At 33.2% G+C, this 14,326-nt stretch overlaps 1 protein-coding gene across 11 annotated transcripts in view; it reads left to right on the top strand.

The window, feature by feature from the left end:
- Positions 1–14,326, top strand: part of PHF14 (PHD finger protein 14) — a 228,355-nt gene that overhangs the window by 35,974 nt on the left and 178,055 nt on the right. For all 11 annotated transcript variants that reach the window (XM_008686328.2, XM_008686327.2, XM_008686324.2 and 8 more), the window contains 3 exons: positions 5,047–5,206; positions 10,158–10,269; positions 13,227–13,364. In XM_008686328.2, coding sequence (XP_008684550.1) covers positions 5,047–5,206; positions 10,158–10,269; positions 13,227–13,364 — 410 coding nt within the window. The remainder of the gene's footprint in view (positions 1–5,046; positions 5,207–10,157; positions 10,270–13,226; positions 13,365–14,326) is intronic.

Below are 14,326 nucleotides of genomic sequence, written 5' to 3'. Positions count from 1 at the left end.
CTGAGCCGAAGGCAGACGCTTAACCGCTGTGCCACCCAGGCGCCCCAAAATATACTTATTCTTTTTTTTTTTTTTTTTAAAGATTTTATTTATTTATTCGACAGATATAGAGACAGCCAGCGAGAGAGGGAACACAAGCAGGAGGAGTGGGAGAGGAAGAAGCAGGCTCATAGCAGAGGAGCCTGACGTGGGGCTCGATCCTATAACGCTGGGATCACGCCCTGAGCCGAAGGCAGACGCTTAACCGCTGTGCCACCCAGGCGCCCCCCAAAATATACTTATTCTTAAGCATGATAAAGAGAAGTTTTTAAGTTGAGATTTTGCTAAAAGATGGTATTTGAAATATTGCTTATTAAATGTATAACTGTCTAATTACTTTTCAGAGTACTCAGTGTAGATGAATTTCTTTTTGAAATCAAAGGATTCCAACTTGGCACTTAGTATAAACACCTTTGTTGACAAAATCTTACAACTGACTTGTATTGGTAGGGTACCCCTGACTGTGATGTCAGTTATCCTGATATACTGATTGCATTGTATCTGAAGTAAAATGTCACATATGTGTCATAGTACATGGCAGAACATTGGGTAATGCACTGCATTTGCCAGCAGTTACCCTTCAGTTTAGCTGCTGTGCATTAAATGAGATAAGGTCTACTAAGAGATATTCCCCCCATTCATTTTCTCTCTGTTATTAACTAGCTCTAGTACATTTTTATTTCTTAGTATATGCAGATATATATCCTTATGAATGTTTATTGAGTAGTAAAGTATGTTTAAGTTATAACCATTTGAATTTTGTAAGTCAGCAGACAATTTTCGTTCTTTTATGCTTTAGGACATATTTGTTACAGGTATCCTACATCTTTTCTCATAAATAACAGTATTACTTTAAAATCTTTCTCTTTTTTTAGTGAGTAAAAACCAGAGGTCTTAGTGATAGGATGTTAAGAACAGAAAAAATGCTTTAAGTTTTTAAATGACACCTTTTGGGTTCCTATTTTTTTCTTTAGGAGAGATGTTATTAAATACATTTGTAGATCATTTTAACTCAGCCTCAGAGATGTGATTTGTCCAAAGTTTACATAACTCTAGAAGACGAAAGACTGAAGGTCTTTTCTTCCTTGAGACAAGTTGAATGGCGAAAATTTCCACTGATTTGGATTAGCTATACCCTTGTGTAATTCGAAACAACTGTAAACACATTTTATATTATTTGTCCTTAAATATGATTTGTGTAGGTTGCATGTGTTACTCAGAGGTTGATCCTAATCAGATGGCCACAGAAACATGTTTTTTAAGTTTACATATTTGAAAACCTGAAAACTCCGTATAAAACAGGTTTTATATGTCTCTTATTTTATATGGGTACCCAAATGAAAAAATTCTTTCCATAATCTTATTGAATGAAGATGCGTCTACACAGAATTAGGTAAGTAGAAGGAGATAAAGGTGGGTTTTTGGTTTTTTTTGGGGGGGGGATTTTATTTATTTTATTTGAGAAAGAGCGAGCACGAGTCAGGGGCAGAGGAAGAGGGAGAAGCAGACTCCCCACTGAGCAGGGAGCCCGATTCAGGACTTGATTCCGGGACCCTGAGACAATGACCTGAGCCAAAAGCAGATGTTTAACTGACTGAGCCACCTAGGTGCCCGGAAATAAACATTGTTTTATGGTACTTTAAATTATTTTTTGCATGTAGGAAAGAAAAAGATCTTAAAATGTATTTAGTCATTAATTAAAAGGTATCAGAATGGTTATAATATGTTAGAACTTTGGTCTAGAGGTCAGTAAACTCAGTAGGTATGGTAGAGAAATATTGGAAAAGTGGCAAGTCAAGAACTCTGTAAGGGTCATAACACACTGTGAATCATCTTTCAGGGGCATTGAAGCTGAAGAAGAAATACTTACGCACCTGCTGGTTGCTCTTTGAACTTACATGATACCGATATTGTAGGTTACAAAGTAGGGATTTCCTAAGAGAAATGCTCAAAAATCATTCTTCAGGTTGTTTGTAGTTTAATCTCTGTGCAGATTTTTGCCATGTGTGTAGAACATTCTTTAAAAAATAGAATTGAAATTTTACTTTATTGTAAAAAAAATGCTGTGATTTACCTTGATTTTGGCAAATGAGGTGAATAAAATAGCTCCATGGGGGCTTTTTTATTTTGGTAATTGCCTACTTTGTGTGAATACAGATGAAAGAATTTACTTCAAATGAACATTATTTTGTAAAGAAAATACATTTTTCCTTGTAGTATTGTATAAACCTTTGAGAAAGCACATTAATTTTTATTGTTTTGTTTTGTGATTTTTATTTGAATACCGTTTTGCTTACTATTGAGTTTACTGAAAAATTCTTTTATTGGTGATAATAATAACTGCTCCCAAGAAGAAAATTATATTTCCTTTTCATTTTAGGATTCGTCATCTAAAAAATGTATATCTAAACAGAACTGAAGAAGATGATTACCAACACAATTTAATGATATTAAAGAAATTAATAAGTTTTGATTTTTTTTGCTCATCTTGTGTACTATAGTGTAGCTCCTTTGAAATCTTTTCTTTGGCATTCTTTTGTATGATTTTCAGATCATGTTAAGGTTCACTGTTATAAAGCCTTCGAATAGCATAAAGATGACAATTACGGCAACTTCTTGAGGTAGCTTATATAATCATAGTTGCAAACCAACTTTTTAGTTTTCTGCCTACCAGACTGTTTTAATTATACTCTATAGTCAGTGATAGCATTGTATGACTAAAATACTTACACATGACTATTGAACCATTAATGACATCTAGTAAATTAATGTTGGTACTTTAAAATTATTTTCTAGTTGTGTATCATTCTTTTTCTTTCTGGGTGATTTAACTCAGTATGTATGTATGTATGTATTTTTTTTTTTTTTTAATTTGAGTATCTTTGGTGTTTGTGAGAACACACTCTCCAGTTTAGGTTCCAGTTGTCTGTTGAGTTTTTAACCAGTTTGAGTAATCACATCTTACACTAGATGCATATAAACTTACCTGTGTGGTAAAGCCTCTTGAGAGATGATTGTTACTTCCGTATGCTTCTCATAGTGTGTGTGTGTTTGTTTTTGATGTCTTCAGTTTATTGGAGGTCACTTTGGATGCCCCTTAGAATTTGGCACTTAGGGGCGCCTGGGTAGCGCAGTCATTAAGCGTCTGCCTTCGGCTAAGGGCGTGATCCCGACGTTATGGGATTGATCCCCACATCAGGCTCCTCCGCTATGAGCCTGCTTCTTCCTCTCCCACTCCCCTGCTGTGTTCCCTCTCTCACTGGCTGTTTCTCTGTCACATAAATAAAAAAAATCTTTAAAAAAAAAAAAAAAGAATTTGGCACTTAGACCACCCTCTTAGAATAAACCACCCTCTTAGAATAAACCTGGAAGGTTGATATTTGGCTCTCTGTAGAAGCAACCTATCTTGGAGAGGTAATAAATGTGTCTTAAGAGATCAGAGAAGTGCTCAAGCCTAAAGACGACTAGGATGTATATCAGACCTAGAATTAAGTTGTAGTTTATTACTATTTATGCATTTTTTTTTCTCTTCAGGATATTTTTATCATGAGGGTGGTATCTTCCTTTCTAGAAGAAAGGAAATTAGGTAATATGAAGTGTGTCAAGCATCATTTAGGAAAAAAAAAAAACTATATAGGAGTCATGACTATTGTAGTCGTTATTGTAAGTCATCAAGAGTTCGAAATGGTTTTTTGTAGTCTGGGTGAAATGATCTTTGAACTTTTCAGTTGCCCTTTATTGCATTCTATATTTATCAGTATTGTGTTGGTGCCAGTACATTCTTCTTGGTATTTTTATACTGAGAAATAATTATTCATGATAATGGATGTGACATCACTTTTTAGTGAGTTTGGTTTGTCAGGCACTAAGAGCCTCATCAACACTGAGTTCATTGACAAAATTGAGTTTCAGGAATTTTAATGATTTCTGATCTTACCAAAATGTTGGCAGTGATGTTTTGCTTGAATTTCTTGTTGGCTTACATGTTTGACATCTAATATACTCTTTTTAAGCTCAAAATCAAGGAAAATGTTTTTGATCTTATAAAAAGTTTAAACAAATCTGGACGTGCAAATAGTAACTTTAAAATCTGTAATTGCAGATCGTATATTTGCATTGATAAGGAAACATTTTGCTCTTAATAGAAAGGTAGTTGAAGAATAACATGACCTACTCTAAAATGTAAAGATCTATGCTAATTAATCTTGTTTGTTTGCTATGAGCAGCTTTAAAAAATTTTACCACATTTTCTGATTAAATAATTTAATTTCTCTCAGAATACTGAGTTAAACAGAAAAAGGTTAATCTCCTGTTTTCATTAATTTCAGTTATGGATAAATTTTTATAGAAAATAGAATTATAAATTTTTAAAAAGATCAAATACGTCCTGGAGCTAGAAGTTGGCTCCGTTGTGAATGGAACTCAGTTTGTCTGACTCCAGTCTGAACTATTCAAATTGTTCTATAGCCTTAATTTATGTCTGTGTGGGTTTCTGTATGTATTTTTCTTTTACTAATGGTTAACTTTGTGTTTATGGTTATATGAGTTTGTGTTTTATCTACCGTCTCCAAAGTTAGATTAGAGACTTTTTTGATTGTATATTTATTTTGCATGAGCATGGTCTTAAATAAATTTAAGTGTCCATTACAAAAGGAGCTCAATAAATATTAACCAGTAGTTCCTAGATGCAATCTGATTTCTTTTTAATGAAAAATTCCTATTTTTATGTAATTTTTTAAAGAACTGTACATTTTTCTATTCCCGTAATGCTTTTCCAGTAGATGTAAAATTATTTTAAAAGGTCATTTGTTTAATTGTGCATACTATGGTAGGTGAAAAAGTACTTTTATAAAATGATTTCACTTACATGTTTTGACTTTAATATCATTCTTATGAACCATTGGTTTTTCAGATTTGTTCTCTACTTCCCTTTTTCTTTTGTAATTTTAAAAATGAGTTAAAAAAATAAACTATTTCATCATACTTTTTTTCTCTTTTCTTTTTTAGGTTGCTATGGAGTTGATGGAGAGAGTGACTCTATTATGAGTTCAGCTTCTGAAAACTCCACGGAACCTTGGTTTTGTGATGCCTGTAAATGTGGTGTTTCCCCTAGCTGTGAACTCTGTCCCAATCAGGATGGAATTTTCAAGGAGACAGATGCTGGAAGGTTGATGTCATAATTCTGATATGTTAATATGCCTGCTTTATAATGTGTCTGCTTCTGACTATTCTAATTTTTTCAGTTACACACTTTTGTTTGGTTGTTTCTTTGTATATTTTTGGCATAGAGTAAATGGACAGTAGGCTACAGATCAGGGGAAGAAGGAGAAAATACTGTTTGTTGGTTGTTTGCATTTGCCTTTATAGCCATAGTCCCATTTAATCCCAATAATGGCTCTATAATAAAACAGGTGCTAAAGTTTTCCATTTTATAGGTGTGGTAGCTGAGGCTCAGATCATTAAGTAATTTTAATTTGATCAAGGCCACAAGCAGGTGGATAGTCAGATTGGAACCCAGATCTGTCTGACTTCAAAAGTATATCAGAAGACAGAACCCATACAGTGGTTTTAAAAGGGGAACTTTACAGAATTATTAAGCTATGATAAGAGTAACTGTGATATCACAGCCTGTACCCCTGAAACAAATAATACATTGTATGTTAATTTAAAAAATTAAAAAAAAAGAATGATGTACTACATATTGGCTAATTGAATTTAAATAAATAAGTAAGTAACTGTGGTATAAAAGGACTCTAAAGGATACCCCAAGGCTGAGGGAGAGTATCCAGGGAATGACAAACTTGGAAGACCCCTCCCCCAGGCTGAAGTTCAGACCTTATTGGAGGAGGTGTAGTTGCAACCTATTGGATGGCAGAGATTACTGGTTTGCCTGGGCCAGAACCAGCCCTTAGTTCTTGGCAAGTGGGTGTCTAGGCACAAGTTGCAGAGGGAACTGGGGCACCAGTGTGGTATCTGGAGTGTGTGGGTCTGTGTTAAGAGGGCCATAGAAAAGTGATCTCTAGGCTGGGCTTGCGAAGTCACAGAGTTGGTAGTTGGTGTATGTGTCTGGGGCAGAGCCCTGGCAGATGCTGTTTGTCATCCCTGCTGAGAAGTGCTTTCCTCCTATGGTGCTCTCTACCACTTCTAGTAAGACAGCTTTAATATCATGCTCACTGTAAAGGAGAAATGCTGAAGGGATTTTGTCCATTATTGTATAGCAGATATTTAAGGTGGATTTAGAGCTGAGAGGCAATAAATTGATAACTGGCACAAAGACCTATGTTTTTTTCACCATACTCACACTCATCTTTATTATTATATTTAAGTAATTGTCATCCTAATAGTGTTGACATTTTTTCATGTTTTTGTCCAAGAGACTACCATCTGGAATGGGTGATGGAAATTTAAGAGTAGTTCCTGCCCTCTTGTATTTTATGGATCATTACCTACCTGACCTCCCCACCCTGCCGGCCCCCTCCCCATGTAAGAGGAGTACTAGAATGTATTTTTTATTTTGTGATGTTAAGTTTTTTATTTTGTGATATAAGTTTTTTATTTTGTGATGAAATATTTCAGTATTTTAAAAAACGTTTAATATTGGGACAGGAATAATAAAATAACCTATACAGATTTTAAGCATTATTTTCCATATTTTAACATTGAAAAGATAGGAGACATTTTATCCCAAAATAAAGGTAGTCTTTAAAATTTAATACATGTTACTTTAGTAAAGTCAAAAATATTTTTCTTGTATTTCCCTCAGTTGGTGGAGAGGCCTCTGAGAAATGTCGCCATAAAAGGTTGTTGGGATAGCATAGAATCTACCATGGAGTCTTGAAGAACCCTGTGTGTTGATATTTAGGAAGAATGGCTAAAAATCTTAGCTCTTCTTCCTCATTGGACATCCAAAAAGATGAAATAAAATATAAGATGTAGCAGATGATTTGATGTATTGACATGAATCTTTAGTCTCTGTCATAGACCTGGGCATTATTTCATGTTTGGACTGACTTGGGCCCAGAATTAGGGAATTTAGTACAGCATTAAAAGTATGTGTTTTCAGGTTGGACTGCCTGTATTTCAGTTCTGAGGGTTTTTTTTGTTTTTTTTTTGTTTGTTTGTTTGTTTTGTTTTTACTAACTGTGATTATGTGATTTAAACTTATTTTAAAAACCTCCATTTTCGTAGTACTTTTGAGAGGATTAAATGAGGTGATTCCTGTAAAACAATACAGTTTCTGGAGCATAATAAGTGGTTAATAAATGTATCCTTATTTCTACTGCTGCTGCTTCTGCTGCTGCTAGTGCTTTTCTTATTATTGATATTGTTCCATTTCCTTAAGGTGCTCATAGAGTACCAGCTGTATAAATTCCTTCTGGTAACTATTTAGTCCTGACAGTTGAAATTTTTGGTGATAAATTGTAGTGAATAAGTAAAACAACTTTGGAAAACACAGAGCTTCCTTTTAGGGAAAATAATTTGTTTTACCTCTTTTCTTGTTCATAAATTGAAAGCTCTATTCAAAAACTATAACGTACCTGTCCCTTCACGCTATTGTAATCCACAAAATAACTCGTAAAATTGTTTCTGAATGGAGAAAAGAGAGGCCTCTTGAATTAGATTCAGTGAGAAATATTTGTACTGACTCCGGTGGATCTTACCTCTACAGACACTTCCCTTGATGGTACAGCCTGGCAAATTTCTTTTATAGCGTTTGAACATTTTATTTGCATTGAGGCACACACTCATCTATAGGCTATGGTGGAAATATAGGTCTTGATATAGTTTGAAGGATATAGTTGAAGCTTGATATACTTTGATTCAAGGCAAAAAAAAAAGTCAAGAAAATTTGACAAGCCATTTAGTATTCTAGCTTCAAATGGTAAATGGGGGGGAAAAGCACAATGTATGGAAAGAACGAAAAAGGTTTTGAAACTGCCATATCACATAGGCTAATTAGAGTTTTCCCCCTGTTTCTGATGGGAGCCACAAGTTCTACATGGAAAATGATATGATTTAGTGTGAGGAAACCATTAGTACTTTTTCGTCATTAAATTTTTATTCCATTCCTTAGAAAGAGTATTTTACCCTGTCTTAAGTGGTCTTATATAAACCTGATTATGGGAAATATTAGACTCTAATCCTTAAAGATTGCATGCCCAACGCTATGCTGCAAGTACTTAACATTGCATGATTATACTTCTAAACTGTCTTCGTGGTTCTCTGTCCTAGTAGTCACTTAGGAATTGATTACTGAATGAATAAATGAAGAATGAAAATAACATAATGGAAATGGATTTATTTTACATGTTGTAAAGGCACTACAAATACAACACATTTCAAAATCAAATTCGATTAAAGTAGTTCCCATTCTGAGTGAGTCCTTGATAAATCTAGCTAGTTTGCTTTATTAAAATATGTGAGTTTAAAAGGATATATTAATAATTTTTATGCTAGAATGACAATTTTGTCTCTTCATTTTTTTTGGTGCTATTATGTGGTGCGTCTTTTCTGTTTCCTTTCCCCAGTCCAGCATCTGTCCTTATAGCTTCAAGCAAAATGGATGTTAAAGTAGCAAAGAAGATTATTCTTTTTTGATTTCTCCATTTGTCTTAATTAAAGAATTCTAAAGTATGTACAATTAAACAAATGAACAAAAAATTATTTACAACAGGTATTAAAAAGGAACAAAATTGTCTCAGCTGTTTGATATGCATTTTAATAAAGACCCAAGTTGACATCCTCACATCAGTGGTTGGGGAGAAATTATACACTTGTGTGCCAATCACACTGAAATAGCAGTTTAAATCTGTAGTACTTGCATGACTTGTACTAAAACATTTTCAGAAGGTCAGTATGAAGCAAGAAGCCAGCTGTTGGGTTTATCAAAGATAAACTCCTACAGAGTACAGTGGCATTTAATACACCAGTGGAGCATGAAAAAACTGCGCAAATTAAATTGAGAAAGCAGCTGCTTGTTGAAGATGTGTATCTTTATATTGAACTCCACAGGATACATTTGGGAGGTTGGATTAAAACATTTTATCAAGAAAATCTCAAAATCTTGGATTTTCTTCTCAATAAAAAATAATTTCTAAAGATTTGTAACTGTTTTCCCCAGCGCTTCTATAAAATGATTCTTAGTCTTATTCTTTTAAAACTTTTAGTGTCACAAAACACAACCATGTAGCAGTCATAGCCGCTCAAGCTGTGATAAAGCAGAATTTGTTATTAATATAGTCACAAGATTAAGAGAGATTTGCCATCTCATTTTTACACTTCTTTCTCACAGAAGTGATATAGATCTGTTTAAATTTCAAAATCCAGTGATCCCATATATTGTATGGTTGTATGTAAACAGAAAAGCTTCCTAATGCATTTCAAAAGTTTCAGGGTAGCTTTGAAAAAAATGAAATTAGAATCAACTCCCTTTTTAGTGTACTGAAACTTTGAGCATTCTTTGTTTAGTGTTGTGCATCATTCAGACTAAAAATATATATATATGTGGGATGTATAAGTTTTAGTACAAAGGTTGTATGGTGAACAGATGAGTGAAAAAGGATTTCCTTATATGTTATAACTGTTCTGAACAGTCTTTGAGAATCAGTTTTAACCTGGGAACAAAGAAAGTCTGGATGAACACCAAAAAGTTTTAAAGTATTCTGAAGGACTGTTCTAACAGCTTTTAGAAAAAAGTAACAAGAACAATTTTACCTAATTACTGCAGAATTACTTCACAGTTCTTAAATTAGATCCTTACTTCTCAGAGTGCTTAAAATAATGAATGTGAATACCTTTCCATGCGTAAGAAAATGATGTTTTGTTTCACTTGAATAGTGGTTTTGTGCAAATATTTAAGAATAACAGGTGAGTGCAAAGTGCAGTGAATTGAAGTGAAAGGCAATTATAGTTGTTAACTCTTAGCTTTGGCTAAGCTGCTAGAAAAGTACTTACTGCAGTCGTGCTTACTCCATATTCTTCAGTTATATGAGATTCTGAAATCTGACCATAGAATTCTTTCACTAGTTATTTGAGATGGCACATATTTTGTGTTTATTTTCCTCGTGAGCATTTTATGAAAGGGTTTGATAGCAAAATCATATTTTCTCTCCTTATAGATGGGTTCACATTGTTTGTGCCCTGTATGTTCCTGGAGTAGCCTTTGGAGATATTGACAAATTACGACCAGTAACACTAACAGAAATGAACTATTCTAAATATGGTGCCAAGGTGAGACAAACTTTTCTTGATTGTCTAAAAGAAAAAATTTTACTTGTTTGTTTATATGGCTTTTTACTAATATCATATCATTGTTGAATACAGAAATACTTATTTGTAATCATACTATTTGTAAAGCAGTTGACATTAAATCATCTATTATTAGTAATTTAACCAGAAAGCCCATAATTTATAAATTCTTTAATGCATTCTTAATTTAATGTAACTTGTGGGTAAAATGATAATTGATTCTACTTCTATTTCTTTGGCATTTAGCACACTCCCTAGCACACATGAATTCTCAGACGAGTTAGAGCAAATACAAACCTAATTTCTGACTTTACTTTTGAAGTGGAATTTACCAAAAGTACGAAAAGAGTCTTACAAGAGGCACCTGTTATTTTGCTAAGACTTCAAGTGTTGTTGTTGTTGTTGTTGTTGTTGTTTAAATGACTACATAACCTGTTTAGCAACCGATTCTAAGCCTCAGGTTTATAAATTGGTTTTTATAGCTCGAGTTTTAGAATTATAAGTGATAAAAATACACTTACTAGTTTAAATTTAGATATATAATTACTATAGACACCCCTGTAATATTAGAATGAACTAGGCACTGATACATTCTCTTCCATTGCTGTCTTTTGGGAAATTGGGAAGGAAGACTCCTGAATAGCATAAGTAACACATTAACGTGGGGTGGGAGGCTTACAGATTGTTGGAAAATTCCAGAATTTGATAGTTTCTGCTGTTATATCCAGAATATCCTCCTTAGGTTCTAACCACCACCTGCATCCCTCAGACCTGCAGGCCTCCAGCCTCACTCTAAAACTCTTGTGCTTTAGTTTGGGTAATTTCTATTGAACTATCTGCAGCATCCCTCTCCAAAATTAGCTAAAGCCCCCAGAGAGAAAAACAGGCACAAACACTGAACTTACTTTCCTGCTCCTCAGGTAATTCTATACTATCTTGTTATCTCTCTGATGCCTTTAAAGCTATAGTTTAAAAAAAATAATAATTTGTCCATATTTTCTGGTTTCTAGCAGGATTAATACAAATTTGCTAGTGCACCCATTACTGGAAGTGAAAGGTACTGCTTTTTGATAACAGCTTCATAATTCACAAACACGGAGCCTGGAAGGGACTAGCTTAAGTAATTTTCAGTAGGCACACATTATTATCATAAATATAAATCTGCAAGCAATGAAAAACACAGGAACCAGATATTATTTCATGTAACTGAAACCAGCAGTGACCTTTGAACTGAAAAAGAGAATCATTAAATAGTCGTCAGCAGCCGTCAGCTGATTTTTCATTATCACCTGCTTTTGTTTTAAAGTATGATTAGGAAATGGAGTAAAAAATTATGTATTCTCTACCTCATCTGCAACATCAACCAGTAATGTGAATTATAACTGGGACAGCTCTTATGGACATATCTATCCGTTTCCTAATCCTGGCTGCTTTCTTTCCTGTGTTCTCAGTTGCTTAGTTCCCTAGCATTTTAAATGATTCAGGCAATTGAGGAAGATTCCCTTTTCTTTGTTAGATTGTTCTATAGTCTACAAGACTTTATGGTCATGAAATTTCTCTGTGTATTTACTGTGAAATCTCTTGCTCAACTTTATCATATTACATTGAATTAGTTTGGGAACTATCCTGAACAGTTTGGTTCTGTGTGTGCTATTGACATTCTTGAAATAATTTAATTTCTTCATTTCTTTCTCTACCTTCCTCTCTCCTGTCTCATTCTTTCTCTCTTTTTTGGTTTCATGTTTAGATTACTATTTGCTAGTATTTTATCCCATACGTCTTCTATTGTTTTTGGAAAAAGACATTTAACCAAGCAGTAGAGTGTCAGGATTTGGGTGTGTTTTCACATCTGTGCCCAGTTCTTGCTGTTTTCATTCATTGCTGATGTGTCAGTTTGGTGCTATCTACCTAGTAGATAATCCCTAACTATTACAGTCTTAAAATGACATTTTTCATGTTTGTTGAAACTATTTTTTTCTTTATGATTCCCTTATATTTAATTTACTTGGAATATGTTTACTATAAACAGTTCTTTAATTGTCAGTCTTTCACAATTTAGCAGGTTTTTCTTTTATGAAGATTACTATCACTTGAGTAGTTTGTATTTTATGACTAGATTTGTTTTTTTTCTCTGTGGTTTAGACAGTGAAAAGGATAAAAAATAAATTTGGGGGGATTGGGAATAATTTCAGTAGTTTAAACTTTCAGTTTTACAGTTTTTTCCTTTCTGTTCAGAAAGGATGTAGTTGGCTGTAATATCTATCACAGCAAATTGTTTACTTAAGATTACTTTTAATTCTTTTTAAAGTATTTCTCTTTAATAGTATTTAATTTAATAGTACTTAATTCTCTTTAATGTATTTTTTAAATATACGATATTTTTGGCTGCAGTGCCTAGATTTTTTTGGTGAATTTTCTCTGGCTTCTTATTTATTTTCTTTAATTTTCTAAGCAGTGTTATATTGTTCAAATCAGTATAGTTTAATGGTTAAGAGCATGGACTTTAAAGTAAAATTACCCTGGCTTGAATACTGAGTTGGCAGTTATTTTTTGTGTTATTTTGAACAGATTTCTTAACCTGTCTTCACCTCAATTTTCTCCTGTGTAAAATGGAGATAATATTTCTTCCACATATTAGAGTGGAAGATTCCACAGTATGGTTACATATATTAATATATATAAAGTGCTTAGAATAGTGCTTAGCACATAGTAAACTTTCAAATTATTCTTATTATTACTGTCATCATTATTATATCAGTGGAATTTTGGTTTATTAGAACTATAGACAGAATTTTTTCATATAAACTTTTCTTGCCTATAATTATTGTTTCTATTAAAATGCTATTGATTATTTGTGTTTTATGAATGCTTTGTATGAGAATGGAGTCTTGTTTTAGAGATACTTTCATTCTGAGAGTTTTCCTATTACTCCATTGTAGGAGTGTAGCTTCTGTGAAGACCCTCGTTTTGCTAGAACTGGAGTTTGCATTAGCTGTGATGCAGGGATGTGCAGAGCCTATTTCCATGTGACTTGTGCCCAGAAGGAAGGTCTGCTTTCAGAAGCAGCAGCAGAAGAGGTAGGTTTATTTAAACTCATCATTGGTGAATATGTTCATAATGTCTCATGACTATTAATGTCCCACAACAGGTGTGCATCATAAAAAAAATTAAAAAGCTTATTTTAAAAGTCTTCGTCTAGATCACTGGTTTAAAATTTCAAAAGTAAACAATGCATGAGTTTTTTTTCTGTATTAAAGCTAGTTAGACATTTTGAAAACATGTTAAAATTTTTATAGTGAGATCTGACGGATAAAATGAAACATAATCCAGGTTGTTTTAAAGCATTAAAATGTCAGCATCTTGGATATCCTCACTCTGTTTTTACAAATAAAATCACTACCCCATCTTCAGTATCTGCATTTCTCTCTCTTTACAATTGTTTTTAATTTTATGGTTTTCCTTCCAGGTTTATTGGCTTTAGATTAAGCAATCATTTGTTTTCAAAGTATGTTTTGGGGACTCCTTAATATTCTTTCAAGGAGTCTATGAGGTTAAAACTCTCTTTGTAACAATATGAAAATGGTATATACATTTTTTACTATTAATTTTCTCATGAGCAATAGGGGATATTTTCAGAGATTATATAACACATAACAATGTAACATATTAAATGTGGAAATAGTTTTGAGAATCCAGCTATCTTCTTTTATGTGGGCTATCTAAACGTTAAAGAGATTTGCAGAAATGTAACAGTGCCACTCTTCTCACTGAATTTGTGTATGTAAATTACAGTATTTTTAATAAAAATGTTATATATCTTAATTTGTAATGGGATTATTATTTTAAGATGAATAAATATATTAAAATTTTATTTATTTTCTAATATAGGGACTGTCTATAAATATAACTCACATAAGGTCTTTCAGGTTCCAATAATTTTTAAGACTTTTAAGGAGTCCTGAGATTAAAGTTTTGTTGATTCTTTTAAGTTCTTTATATAGACAGGTATTTGAGTGTTTGCTTGGTAATTCTTACTGTC

The sequence above is a fragment of the Ursus maritimus genome, unplaced genomic scaffold (assembly GCF_017311325.1).
Source record: "Ursus maritimus isolate PB19 unplaced genomic scaffold, ASM1731132v1 scaffold_3, whole genome shotgun sequence".
Lineage (NCBI taxonomy): Eukaryota > Metazoa > Chordata > Mammalia > Carnivora > Ursidae > Ursus > Ursus maritimus.
Note: the sequence above shows the minus strand (reverse complement) of the source record. Positions and strands in the feature narration are given on the sequence as shown.